This window comes from Miscanthus floridulus, chromosome 1 (genome assembly GCF_019320115.1).
Source record: "Miscanthus floridulus cultivar M001 chromosome 1, ASM1932011v1, whole genome shotgun sequence".
In the NCBI taxonomy this organism is placed as follows: Eukaryota; Viridiplantae; Streptophyta; class Magnoliopsida; order Poales; family Poaceae; genus Miscanthus; species Miscanthus floridulus.
In genome coordinates, this window is record NC_089580.1 from 160,283,568 (window position 1) to 160,297,248 (window position 13,681).

At 48.1% G+C, this 13,681-nt stretch overlaps 1 protein-coding gene and 1 pseudogene across 1 annotated transcript; both read right to left on the reverse strand.

Moving 5' to 3' along the window:
* Positions 1-1,854: 1,854 nt before the first annotated feature.
* Positions 1,855-5,659, reverse strand: LOC136545553 (protein ETHYLENE-INSENSITIVE 3-like 1a). Its single transcript, XM_066537563.1, has 2 exons — positions 5,503-5,659; positions 1,855-4,124 (listed from the first exon to the last, which is right to left on the reverse strand). Exon 2 carries the CDS (start codon positions 4,031-4,033, stop codon positions 2,117-2,119), a length of 1,917 nt encoding a protein of 638 aa, XP_066393660.1. The 5' UTR covers positions 4,034-4,124; positions 5,503-5,659; the 3' UTR covers positions 1,855-2,116.
* Positions 5,660-7,943: 2,284 nt separating this feature from the next.
* LOC136466300 (probable clathrin assembly protein At4g32285) lies at positions 7,944-10,672 on the reverse strand (annotated as a pseudogene).
* Positions 10,673-13,681: the final 3,009 nt, after the last annotated feature.

A 13,681-nucleotide genomic window follows, 5' to 3' on the forward strand; every position in this document is an offset into this window, starting at 1 on the left:
TTGGCCGGTTGGGTGGCTAGCGAATATCAAAGGGGCAATTTGACCATTCCAAGTCACATCAGCCACCTGTCTCGTTTAACAATTAAATTAAATTATGCTGCACATTTTTAGCTTAATAGATAGAAATCTAAGCGTTTTCTTTAGGAGCGGATTAGGTAGATCTCAAGAAGGATTTGGAGCCGACAGGGCCCAGATTTGGTGGCCTCGTTACTTGTAGTCACTTTAGCTTAGATCAGACTCAACTCTTAGGCCTTGTTTAGTTGGGTGAAGTTTGGTATTTTGGTTACTGTAGCATTTTCGTTTTTATTTGACAATTAGTATTTAATTATGAACTAATTAGGCTCAAAACGTTCGTCTCGCGATTTCCAACCAAACTGTGCAATTAGTTTTTTTTTCGTCTACATTTAATGCTCTATGCATGTATCGTAAGATTCGATGTGATGGCTACTATAACACTTTTTTGAAAAAAAAATTTGGAACTAAACATCGCCTCACTCTTTCTTTTCCCCCGATGAACAGAGCTCTCGGGCTCTGGGCGAAATGATCAGAAAATTCAGCTGGGCCTTCTCTAAAAGTGCACTATGTAAAAAGAAGATTTTCCATCATATCAAATTTACGTTACATGTATGGAGTACTAAATGTAGATAAAATCAAAAACTAATTGCACAGTTTGCTTTAACTTTGCGAGACGAATCTTTTGAGCCTAATTAGTCAATGTTTGGACAATAATTCATAAATACAAACGAAATGCTACCGTGAAGAATCGTGCACTATGTAAAATTTACAGTTGCAAACTTTGCCGATGCTAAACGCGCCCTGGAGTCGAAACGACTTCTCTGAATACAGTAGTGTATATCTGCAGAAATCTGGCAGCGGGCCCAAACGCTTGGATCCGCCGCCACGGAAACAAGAACCCGCAATTGCTGTCCAGCGAGCGAGCCGTCCCCATCCTGATCCCCTCCCCACCCCCGTCCCATCCCCATCCCCTTCTCCATCTCCATGATCCAGCCAGTACGGGGAGCTCCCGCCCCACAGCATCCAGCTCCAGCAGCGAGCATGTGAGGAGGGCTCACAGCAGGTCACGCCAGCATCACAATCGCAAGGATAAGATGGGTCATGGTCTTATGGATGATGACAGGTGCCACCACACCAAGCAAGCAATAAAGGGAGGAGGGCTCTTGCGATCAAAGAAAGGACCATCCAGTTTCTTGAGCATCAAAATTCAAAATACTTGGAACGGTTTGGACGGCCTAACTTTCCTTAGGGCTGCCACTTCGCGTTGACCAGGCTTTGGGGAAAGCAAGGATGATGAATATCAAAGCATGCCTTTTCTAAGCATCTTGATGTTAATGGTAATCTCTCTTTAACAAAACGGTAACTCAAGCAACAGAAGATGGTGGACATATTTTGTCGTGGAAGTTCTTCGTTTGGTCCAATGAAACGAGGAAAATTATCTAACGGATCGGTGTGATTTGGGTGTATATCAATATCAAGCTCAGTGGAATTCAGGCGGAATTTCCACCTAATATGACAGAAGTACCTGTCCATGTTTACCGTATTGACAGAATCTCAAGGCGCGACAGATACAGGATTAGGGAAATTTCAAACACGTTAGGTTGGATTTTTTTTCACAATTTGACACCGACAGAGGAAAAAACCCAGAAAAATTGCATCAGTCAAACATGTGAACGCCCCAAAACCTTTAACAAAATATCTGAATCGGTCAGGTCATCTTGTTTTTGTGAAGAGCAGCAGTGAGGATGCACCTCAGCAACAATGAGCAGAGATCTCGAGCAGAATTAGTCAAAGAAACAGTGCATTCAGACACCAAATAACAGGTAGTACAACATCACATACAGAAACAAGCACAAGCATTTCAACAGCCATATATACGAACAGCATTGGAACTAACAAATTAAAACTAGGAATAACATTAAGTTTCCATAAGAGGTTTATGGCTGGACGGACATACAAGTATAAACCAGTTCCAAGTTCCAGCCGTCTTGCAGCTACTGCAAAACCTATATGACAAAGACCTATAGACTTGACAACTTAGGAGAACCATGGAGAAATCCAAAGCTTATAACGACGTTTTTCAGCCCTACAAGTTTATTCTTCAGTAGAACCAATTAGTCCCGTCGTTCTTCTGTGCCGCGCCAGGGTAATCAACGGTGCTAGACATGTTGAAACCAGAACCGAACCTGAACTCCGACGTGCTGGTGATGTCGCCCATCTGGTTCACGAATGGCGTGTCATCGCGGATGAAGAACTGCTGCTGCTGCTGCACTGGTGCCTGCTGTTGTTGTTGAATCATGCTATTGACATCGTCGAAGACTCCGTTGCCCTGTCCAAAGAAACCCTCATCCATCTGGATCCTCTGGGGCATCGCATTAGGCCTCTCCATGATGGTGACGCTGTCACTGCTCATGTTCTTGTTCGTCATGAAGTTGTTGTCGTACATGTTCATCAGCTCGGCGATAGACCTCTGCCCATCCATGGGCAGGCTGAAATCCAGATTGTTCAGTGCCTGATTGGGTTGGTTGAAGACTGGCTGGAAGGCTTGTGACTGTGGGGGTGCTGGTGGCGGCTTGTTCTCAGTGCTCTGAGGGATTGGATCGTTGTACTTACAGGTGTACTGGTGGCTGTTGCGGGTATTCCGGTCGAGGAATCCAAAGCTGTAGTCACTGTGCGGGCATTGGACGTTGTTGCAGGTGTACACTCGGTTGTTTAGCATTAGCTCTGGCTCAGCAGCAGCGGGGGCGTTCCTCTTCTGGATGAACTCGACGTCGGCAGTCTCCTCCTTCATCGGCGGCGGCACGAGGAACTTCTCACTTAGGATAGCGGCACCAAGGTTGAACGCGGTTGGGTCAGTGACTGTTGTTTTCTGGTTGCCGGCCTCATCCCCCTTGCACTCATCAATGATGTCCACATCATACTCGCTTGAGCTAGTGTTGAAGGATATGGCACTGGCGATGCCACCAGTAGATGCCGGTGGGAGTGCGCCGGGGTGTAGCTTCAGGTACAGCTCCTCTTCCTGCTTGACGACCGCCAGCCAGGTTGAGATCTCCTTGGCAGTCATCTTGTCCTGGAGACACTTGGACTGGCGAACGAGGCGACGGATCTTCTCTATGTCTGGCGACATGTGCTTGATGACAGCGGTGAGCACGCTCACCTTCCAGGCCTTCTTAAGGTCATGAGGCTTCTTGTAGGGGGGTGGGACCTGGTCCTTGGGAATGCCAAGTTCCGGCCACCACTCCTCGTCGCCGGTAGGCCACCATGGTGGAGGAACACCCTTCTCCAGCGGGTAGCGCCGCTGTGGGGGGTCACAGTGCTGCATGAGTGCTGAGAGCAGTGAGCCGAGCGTCGTGTCCTGCAGCTCCTGCAAGGAATGAGGGCTGGCGGCGCCAGAGGCGAGCTCGTTCTCAGCGCCAGGGACAGCGTTGTCAGCATGATACTTGGCGATGGCGGCCGGGCCGTTGCGGTCGAAGCGGACCTTCTCCTTCCACCACGCACGGAGGTTGTCGGAGGCGCCGCTCACCGGCTTGCCCTTCTCCGGAATGATCCCATACACAAAGCCCTGTGCGTGGCACACCTCCATCATCTTGAGCATGTACTTGAGGATGCCGTCCTGTGCGCGAGACATCTTCTTGCGCCGCGCCTGCTCCTGCGACTGCCTTGGCTTGGACGAGCCGTCAGCCAGGCCACCACCACCGGCCATCGAATCCTTGCCGCGGCTCTGCTGCAGCTCCCTGAGCCGCTTCAGCTTCATGCGGTCGCGCCACATGCGGCGCTCCAGCTCCTCGATGTCCTCGACGTCATCGTCGCTGTCGTCCTCCCCGGTGTCCGGGAAGCTCTCTGGCGGCGGGTCCACAAGATCACCCTCCCCCATCACGCACTGGTCGCCAGAGGACGTCTGCGGCATCAGCGACCCGAAGCCCAGGTTCTTGTCGCCGTTCTGCTGCAGGAGATCCACGAAGTTGTGGACGCCAGGGAACACCACGCTCTGATCCATCATCAGCCCGCCTCCCATCATCGTGACCTCAACAAACACCACACCCAACAAGTTCACTCGCAGTCACGGGCAGATTGACTCTCTTCCTTGTACTGCTACTTGTAGTATTCACCTGCGCGGAAGCAACAAGGAAGATGAACACGTCAGCTGCTGTGTTTTACTGTCAGTAATTAAGTGCAGAGACAATAAGTGTAGGGTAAAGGTAAACATGTGCAACACGATTGCGTGTTATTAGTAAAAAAAGTAATTAAGATGGCCGAGTGAAGCTTATTGTGGCATCTTAATTTGGTGATACACGATCTGCAAGGGCTTATTGCCTTGGCATCATAGATCTACACAGCTATTGGAGACAATCATGTGGCAGCAAAAGGCAAGCTTGCCTATTGAAGCAACAACCGGGAAGGCCAAAGTTAGCAGCCTAGCATGTGTTTGGTGAAACAGAACAGGGCCTTGATCTGATCAAACTACACATGGACACTTCCCCCATAATCCTTCTGAAATTGATACTTCTAAGACTAACAGGGACCAAATATAGCACAATCCTTATTGTTTCGACATAAAGAAACAGATTACACAGCATGGAATAGTAATATGCATCATAACATACTTGTGGAAGAAGGAATTCAAGCATGAAAATGTATGACCATAAATACTTCCACCAAATAACTACTTCTCATATGCCGGTTCACTGGAACAAGCACGTAAAGTTGCATCTTTTTCCCCTTCTTACGAAAGCATGTGCAAACGTATGAACGTAAGCTCTGATTGAATCACGAGGGGGAAAGATTAAAAAAAAAAGGTCAAAAGGCAGGGAAGGAAGGCTTTTCAGTAAATCATTTTTTATGGATCTATTTGTTTTTACCCAGGCACCCAGCCAAGCACGAATGGACAGTTGGTAACAAGAACATGTACCCATGTGCTTGACAAAGGGAATCAAGGTCAAGGGATGAAATGGACTAGACACATATCGAACCTAAAGAAAACTGATAAAATTTTCCACCTCCAAAGATGATGCAGGGAAAACAATTTTTCCCTGATTATACACTTCCTAGAACGAGCTCCGCCTTTGACTAGGAGAAGTATTGAGATCCAAGCGGAAGCTTAAAAGAGATGTAAGAAACTCGGGTTTTTGGATGGGAGCTGCTACATCATCAAGGCATCAACCTTGGAACTCTGCCATGGATTTAGCCGCAGCTATTACGCAGAAGGACAAAAATCAGCACCGGAAGGAAAGATCAGAAAAAAATAACTCAAACGGGAATTGGCCACTGCAGGAAGCTACAGGATCCTGGAAAAAATCAGAGGAAAAAAAAAGATCTCTCGAAAAATTATCGCTCTACATATCCATCAGATAATCAGCCGACCACCCTCCAACAGAACAAGCAGACATCAAAGGGAGAAAGAGAAGACGAAGATCAACGAAGAAGAGAAGGAGCAGCCACACAAGAACTGAGAAGGATAGGAGGCCCAGGTAGGTAGGAGGAACTCACCTAGCTCTTCCTGTTTATCTCCCACTTGCTATTTTCCCCCGTGTTCCAGCTTTGCCATGACCTGGGAGACGAGACGGAGAGAAGCGGGCAAGAGGGAGGGAGGGAGGGAGGAGAAAGGGGAAGAGGGGAGGAGTGGAGGCACGAGGTGGGGATAAGAACGGGGGCAGGGCCAAGGCCTCTCTGCCCTCTTGCGCAAAGTAATCACAGGCAAGTGAGGCCGTGTTAGGATCCGGCCCGTAAAGTTTCGAGGTTACGTATTGCACGGGTGTTCAGATGTTAATAAAAAAATAAATTACAGAATCTTTGATAAATCACGAGATAAATTTATTAAACCTAATTAATCTATTATTAGCATATGTGTACGGTAGCACTTGTTGTTAAATTATGAATTAATTAGGCTTAAAAGATTCGTATTTAAATTAGTCGTAAACTATGTAATTAGTTATTTTTTAATCTATATTTAATACTTTATACATGTGTCAAATATAACATAGCGTAAAGTTTTAGGGTGAAAACTAATCAAGGGCTGAGCGTGCTGGTGCCTGATGCTGGTGGTGCTATGCTTCTTGTCCTCTGCAGTCTACAGCCTGTTCGGCTAGTATTAAAGCCGGCTGATAAACCGACTGAAACTGATTTGTTGTGAGAGGAAAAATACTGTAGATTGTAGCTGATAAGTCGGTTGATAAGTTTAAGCGAACAGCGACAGCCCGGCTTTTATAATCTCCCCTCTTAAACTAATGATCCTCGCCTCCACTCACGAGCCGCCACTGCGAGTCTGCGGTGCTGCGCGGCGGTAAAAAAAGATCTCGCTGCTCCGTAATCACTAATCACCCGCGTGATGGCGAGTTTGGCTGGTGGCGTCTGCCTGTGACACGCGGGGCTCGGTCACCGGTCGGTGGCCTCCTCTCCCGGTTTGGCTGGCGGGGTCCGAGGTGGATCGGGGCTGCGCGTAGTAGAGCTAGGGACAAAAGCGCTAGAACGAAGGAGAGTGGATGCTACCTCTTCGGTTCGATGTGGGGCGCGCTCCTCTCTCATCGACCATTTTCTTAACATTCCTTCAAATCAAAGAGAACGCAAAAACACACACATGGATTTCAAACTTTTCAAAAATGAATGTCATCAATGCAGTAGTGAGAAGAATACACCAAACAGGTAAAAAGGATAGGGAAAGAAAGAGAGGAAGAGGGGTGTTAGCTTATACTTTTGTCTAGCATAATGCCGCATAGGGTGTAGTACTTGGTTTCCATGTCCACTTTCTTTAATTTGCTATCCCAATGACCATGTTCTATTACACTATTTTAGCAGTACTTTTCAACAAACGAATATTGTTTTCTTCTCACAGCATTTCAGCATAAGCATCAGAATAAGCCAAATTTCAGTACTAAGATTTAACTTTCTTATGCTTTTACCATTTAAACTAATTTCAGGAACATAACTTAAAAAGCCAACAGTAGAGCACAACAGTACATGGACAATAATTTTTGTAAGACATACCCTCCCGTTGTAATAGCGGAGAACTCATGAAAGGGAGACTCTTGCAGGCAAGATAGAGTTGCCCCAAATGAGAAAATTGGTGTGAACAAAGGATCAATCCTAGTAGATTTGTTCACAGTGTTATTATCCACGTAAGAGACAGTAAAAGAAAGCTCTCATTGCCATCCCACATACATATCGAACGAGAACAGATGGAAAAGGATCCCAAACTCCAAACTGACGCTACATTTTGTGTTTCTTTAATTAATTGTAAGAAAAAAAATTAGCAAAATATCGACCCGTCGTCACTGTCCCTGGAAGGATTGTTTGCGTCCAACCAGCGTGTAGCACTGGGCGACTGGGGACAAAACGGTCTGTCAAGAGTCATCAAAACCAGGCACAGGCAGGACCCTTTTTCATGAAATCGGGTTAAAGTTTGACGGCCATGAAATCCGTCGCCGCAGCGATCCCCTGCAGAACGACCACGTGGTGCCTTATGGGCTGGGGCCATGTGTGCTGCCCCGCGGGCCCCACGCACCTTGTCCCCGTGTGGCTTTACACGCACGCCCACCTACCACACGCGCTGGACGCTACTCCTTGGCCACCCCCAAGCAGCCAAGCCCCGGTTTTTTTTTTACAACAACAAAGCCCCGGCAGTGACAACCGAAAGCAGAGCACGAATCAAACTCTCCTTTTTACAGTAGTACTACCAAGTATAAACGGGTCAATGGTGGCTGAATTCAAGTAGTACGTTGTGCTACTACTATTCTCACTGATTGCCGTAGTTAGGTCACTTTCGAAACTCAGGGTTTTTCTTAAGGGGCTATTGCATTCTTGTCCCTACTTTGATGTCTAGTTGTGATTTTATCTCTGTTTTTGTCATCGTTGTGATTTTACCCCTGTTTTTTGAAAACGAAGCTTAAGTTTACCCCTATTCCGTGAACAGCAGGTAACGGTGTCAAATAGGCTCAATAAAACAAGTTTGCCCCTGCGAAATTACCTCTGCTTATCTGAATACACTGTGATTTTACCCATGTTTTACCGACAGCAGACTCGCGCGCCGATCGTGGCGGCGAGGCGCGTCCCGCCCGGCCGCGCTGCCTCAGGAACTGCTCCATGGTCTCGAGGAGCTTGTCGTCGATGCGCCTGACGTCGGCAATGTTGGACGAGCGCACGATGCCGGCGTCGTCGCACCAGGCGTAGAAGGCGCGGAGCGCGTCGATCTGTTTGGCGGTGCCGACGTAGGTCTCAAAGGCCTTGGCGCACTCGGGGTAGTCCATGTCGAAGAAGCGATCGAGGAGGAGCGCGAGGACGAGCGCGACGTCCTCGTAGACTCTGAAGCTGTCGCTGAGCAGCGGGTGGAGCGCGGCGCGCACGATGCGGCTGGCCCCGGCGGAGCCCGTGGGGCGGCACGCGAGGAGGCGGTCCAGCAGGTGCCGCAGGTGGCGCGCGCGGCCCAAGAGCGCCTCCGTGTCCATGTCGGCCGCCGCCGCCGCCATGTGCGGTGGTCCCCTGACGCGGTCGTCGGCGAAGCGCGGCGCGGGGAGGAGCAGGACGAGGAAGCGGACGCGGTCGAGGAGGTAGGTGGTGTAGGCACGGACGAAGGCGGAGTGGTCCCACGATGCCGTGTGCGCCTCGTCGCGGAAGTCGAGGAGCAGCGCGAGCACGGGCTCCCTCGCGCGACAGCCGGTGAGGGTGGGGCAGAGCAGCTCGTGGAGGAACCGCGTGCGGCCCTCTCTGTCGGCGTCCTCGGCAGGGTCGGGGTCGGCATCGGCGGCGGCGAGGCGTTGCAGGAGCGCAAGGCACTTGGCGGCGATGACGTAGTAGCGGGTCCTGGAGAGGCGGCGGGCGATGGAGGCGACTCAGGCGGGCGCCGCGCCCGTGGCGAACGCGAGGCGGAGCACCTCCCGCGCGTGGCGGTCGTCCGGGGTCCCGTCGTCGTGGGAGGTGGCGTGCACGATGGCCACGTCGAGGTCCAGCGCCACGGCGGCCGTCACCCGCGCGATGCCGATGGTCGCCTGGTCACCCGTGGCGGACGCAAGGCGGAGCACCTCCCAGCGCCTTGCGGATGGATATGGCAGCGGCCGGGCCGGGCGCCGGCCTGCTGCTGCTTCCGGTGCTCTTCCTATTGGGGTCTTGGGGATGGGGAATGAGAGAGACAGAGAGGACACGGTAGAGGATTGGGGGATTGGGAGGGTAAGAGTGGATAAAGGGTATTACTGTCTTTTGGTCTTACTGTGAAGGGTTTTGTTTTTTTTTTATTTTGTTTTATTCTAGATAAAGCTAACAGAGTTAAAAGTAAGGGTAAACTGAGCATCAGTAGTTATAAAGCAGGGGTAAAATCACAACGATGACAAAAACGAGGGTAAAATCATAATTGGACATCAAAGTGGGGGCAAGAACACAATATTCCCTTTTCTTAAAATCCTACTACTAGTGGTAGGAGTACATACATATTCGAGCTGATTTTGTGATATTTCTGCCGGGTTCCAAAGTCTCGGTACGTACTCCTATTAAAAATGTCGTTTTTTCACTTTTTAACCTCTTGTTTGGTCCGTTCGTCTTATTCAATTTTTATATAAATAATAAAATAAATAATTTATTATTAAAGTATCACTACAAATAACAAAATAAATAAATTATTATTAAAGTATCATGATAAAATAAGTTATAACAAAATAAAAATATTTCTACAAAATTTTTGAATAAGGTGAACGATCAAACAATAAGTCTAAAAGTTAAAAACGACATTTTCAACGGGATCAACAGAGTATTGGTCGTACAATAACCAATTGCAAGCTCATTGGATTCCGAATTGCAAGCGATGGAGTGGTGGTGCTAGTAATAGTAATGAACAACAGACCTTGCAGTTGCGCCTTGCACGGTTGCACCTTTTGCTCGGGTGACTCCGGTCATCACCCGTGAGGGTCAACGCCACCGCGTCGCCTGTTTTTTCTTCTTGTTACTACAGACCTGCATCTGCATTGCTGGAGACAGATTATCGTTGACTGATTAATGCAGACTAATAATCGCAGGTCGTCCACGCAGGTTTTGTGATCCAAGTGACTAGCCTTCTGTGCACCTGTGATCTTCATGTTCTCTTTGGACACGTGGTGTTCTAGTATATGTTGCTCTGACAAAAGCATGGTACTCTAGTATGCAACATGCGAGCAATGTACTCAAATGGATTTCTTAGCCCGCTAATGCCAAGCTTAATTAAGTAGGAGTATTTCAGAGACTAAAGGTCGTGCATGTGCGCTGAACATGTCGCGGATGGGCTCTCGGCGAACGAGCGCTCTCCATCTGGCCCCGTCAAAGCATGGAGCCAGCCATGGATCCGCGGCCCTCCGGTGCGGCCGTGCCAGCCTTGCCCACGCTGAATCGCTGATGCGGGGAACACCGACCGGCGACTGTGCTGGCCGTGCAGCGACGGACACCGATCCCGGCCGTACACGTATCGGGGAACGAAGGGGTGCGAGCCGCGGGCCGGGACCGCGACCACCCGCCGCCCACCGTGGCCTCCACTCCACTCCCGCGGAGCCGCCGCACGTGCTCATCGTGCTCCCCTGCCGCTGAGCATGTGCGGCTGCCTCGGTCGTCGCAACCGGTCCCAACCTCCCACGGGGCACGACACACCAGTCTGGTACTGTGGGCCGCGGTGAAAAGCTGGAGTACTAGGAGCAATTGCTGATGCCATCGCAGTAAGAAATGATTCCAAGAGACGACCCAGCCTGAAGAACACAAGGGCGTTGTTCGGACTCGACAGATGTTCGGTTCAGATTAACGCAGAACAAAAATGCCTTTCCTCTGAGAAGCTTCGACAGTTAAAGTCCAGCATTTTTTGACGTGCTCTTCGTATTTTTGTTTAGGGATAGGAGTACTACTGGCACTAATAAACCCGTTGACATTTGGGACATAAACATCTGCCGCAGTCAGCTAACTAGGCGCGGCCGCAGCAGTGCCATCACTAGCCATAGCCAGTGCTCAGCTAGCCAACCAGCAACCAGGCAACAAAATGCAAAGAAATCAGAGTCAACTTGCACGACGGGACACCGACGGCAAAAACAGCAAAGTTCCCACAGACGTGCAGCTACCGTAGCTAGCTAGGTAGCTTGGGCTGAAGTAGACCCGTGCGCGATGCGTCGACGCCTCGCTCACCGGTGTGCCGGTTTTTCCCTGAAAAAATATCAGCGGGGAGCGAGAGGGCGAGAGGGGATATGATTTTGACAGGTGTTTGACCCTCAGCTGCGGTTCATTAGCAACTTGATTATGCTAAGACTCTGGGTGGTGGTACGTACAGTACTCTACGGAGTACGTACTCGTGCGAAGATGAGCTCGAAAACAATCCTTTGAAACCAGAAATTTTCTGGGAAACGAAAACAGCGGCCGTCAACCCGGTTTTGGCAGAGAGAGGCCTGAATGCCTGATAGTGTGATGAGTGATGACGCCGTGCCGGGGGAGGCGGCGGTGACCAGTCTGTGCCACCTTCCGCTGCTTCAGGACAGGACCGTCTCATTCAGGCATTTCTCTATTCTCAATCATAATCCTACTATTATCTCTTTGGCTGTACAGTAGGTGTACCCATCAATGTCCGGCCCGCTGGCAACCCCTGCCGCTGATGAGCTCCGCTGAAATTAATGCGGAGTTGTGTGTATCCGATAGCCTGCAACAACACATGTATGGATCAACGCCTTACGGCTTGTTTAGTTGTCCCCAAAGTCCAAAAAGTTGCTACAGTACCTGTCACATCGAATGTTTGCGGCCTGTGCATGAAGCATTAAATGTAGACGAAAAGAAAAACTAATTACATAGTTTAGTGGGAAATTGCGAGACGAACGTTTTAAGCCTAATTAGTCAATGTTTGGACACTATTTACCAAATAAAAACGAAGATGCTACAGTAGCCCCAAATTCCAAATTTCGCGAACTACACAAGGGCTTATTTGTTTGGGCTTGTTTGACTGATAAGACATGACTAAAAATACTGTCGACTGATTTGATGTGAGAAAAAAATAATGTTTATTAATTGAAAAAGTATAACTTATAAGCCAAACAAGCCTAAATGAACAGACCGCAAATTCGCGGTGTCATCCCATATGACGTCAAAGCATTCCCATACAAATACTTAGGCCTACCGCTAAATATTAGACCGCTGCGGAGGGTTGATGTGCTTCCCATGATCGATAAAGTCGCTGCGCACCTAGGCCATGTTTAGATCGTAAAAAATTGTAACCCGATGAATAGTAGCACTTTCGTCTTATTTGGTAAATATTATCCAATCGTGGACCAACTAAGCTCAAAAGATTTATCTCGTGATTTCGAACTAAACTGTGCAATTAGTTATTTTTTTTACCTACATTTAATGCTCCATGTAAGCGACTAAAAATTGATGTGATGAAGAGAGAGTGAAAAAACTTGGAATTTGGAGGTGATCTAAACAAGCCCCTACCATCAATGGAAGGCAAAATTCTTGGACACACATGGCAGACTAACTATAGTGAACTGAGTGTTGTCCTCTATTCCAGTGCATTTCCTCACAGTGTTCTAAATTAAGAAACGGGCGGTTAAGTAAATTAGTAAGATCAGGAGGGGCTTTCTTTGGAAAGGAGAACTTAGCGTCGGTGGAGGGGCATTGTTCGGTGATTTGGCCTGAGGCAGCAAAGACCAAAGCCCTTGGTGGGCTAGGGATTCTAGATTTGGAAGAGCTTTAAGATTGAGATGGCTTTGGTACGAACGGGTGGATCCTAATCGGTCGTGGAAAGTGTGACAGAATCGTTCGAAGTAATATATCTTTGGAGGCGCTCGTCTTCCACCAGACACTAAACACCTTGAAAGCAAGCAATATCGGGCGGATTTCGTTGAGCACACCCTAAGGGAGAACTCGAATAATCCATATTTTTTCTCCAGGATCTAATAATGAGAACGAGTTTACAAAACTTAATCCATTTCATACCACCAGAGTTCTTAGAATTACATTATTAAAGTACCAAGTTCAGAGTACGGAATTTAAACAGCGGAATTAAAATAAACGTCTATTGATAATATACAAGGATCCGTCTGTGCCCACCAGAAGAATCATTCACATAACAGATGCACCTACAACAAGAGTAAATAAACTCTGAGTACACAATGTATTCGCGAGACTTATCCAACTAGTGGGAGTAATTTCTCGACTCCAAAGGATATGATAGGCTTCTTCGTTTGCTGGGTTTCCTTTTTACGGAAATCAATACTAGTAGTGAATCCTTATGTATATTTCTTATTAGCAGTCATAATTAGTTCATTATTTATAACTATTCTAGATAAGCACATATTCTACTTTTAAGCAAGAGTTGAGCAAACAGATTTATTTCACCATCTTTTATCTTTTAGTTCTTACTACGATGCTAAATTATAGATAAATTATACAAAATTATCGAATGATTCACGAATCAATATGTCCGGCTGAGTATACCGAAACGCACGCCCCACTTATAGCCAGATACAAACACGACCGACCCATCGCTCTCAAAGGGTCCAGATCCCCGTCGACTTGCACGGTCACTCGGTCATGGACAAGCAAGAACGCCGCAACTGGGAATATCTGAACCTAGCTTGTGGATAAACAGCTTCTTCAAGTGCTACTAGGAGCCTACTAGTATGTCCAGTAATAATAATAAGCATATATAGGCATAGTGATAGGCATAGTGCCTGTTTAATTCCTAAAA

What these genes read in the sequence shown, in the direction of transcription:
- LOC136545553 (XM_066537563.1), bottom strand. Translation starts at nt 4,033, where the DNA reads ATGATGGGAGGCGGGCTGATGATGGATCAGAGCGTGGTGTTCCCTGGC.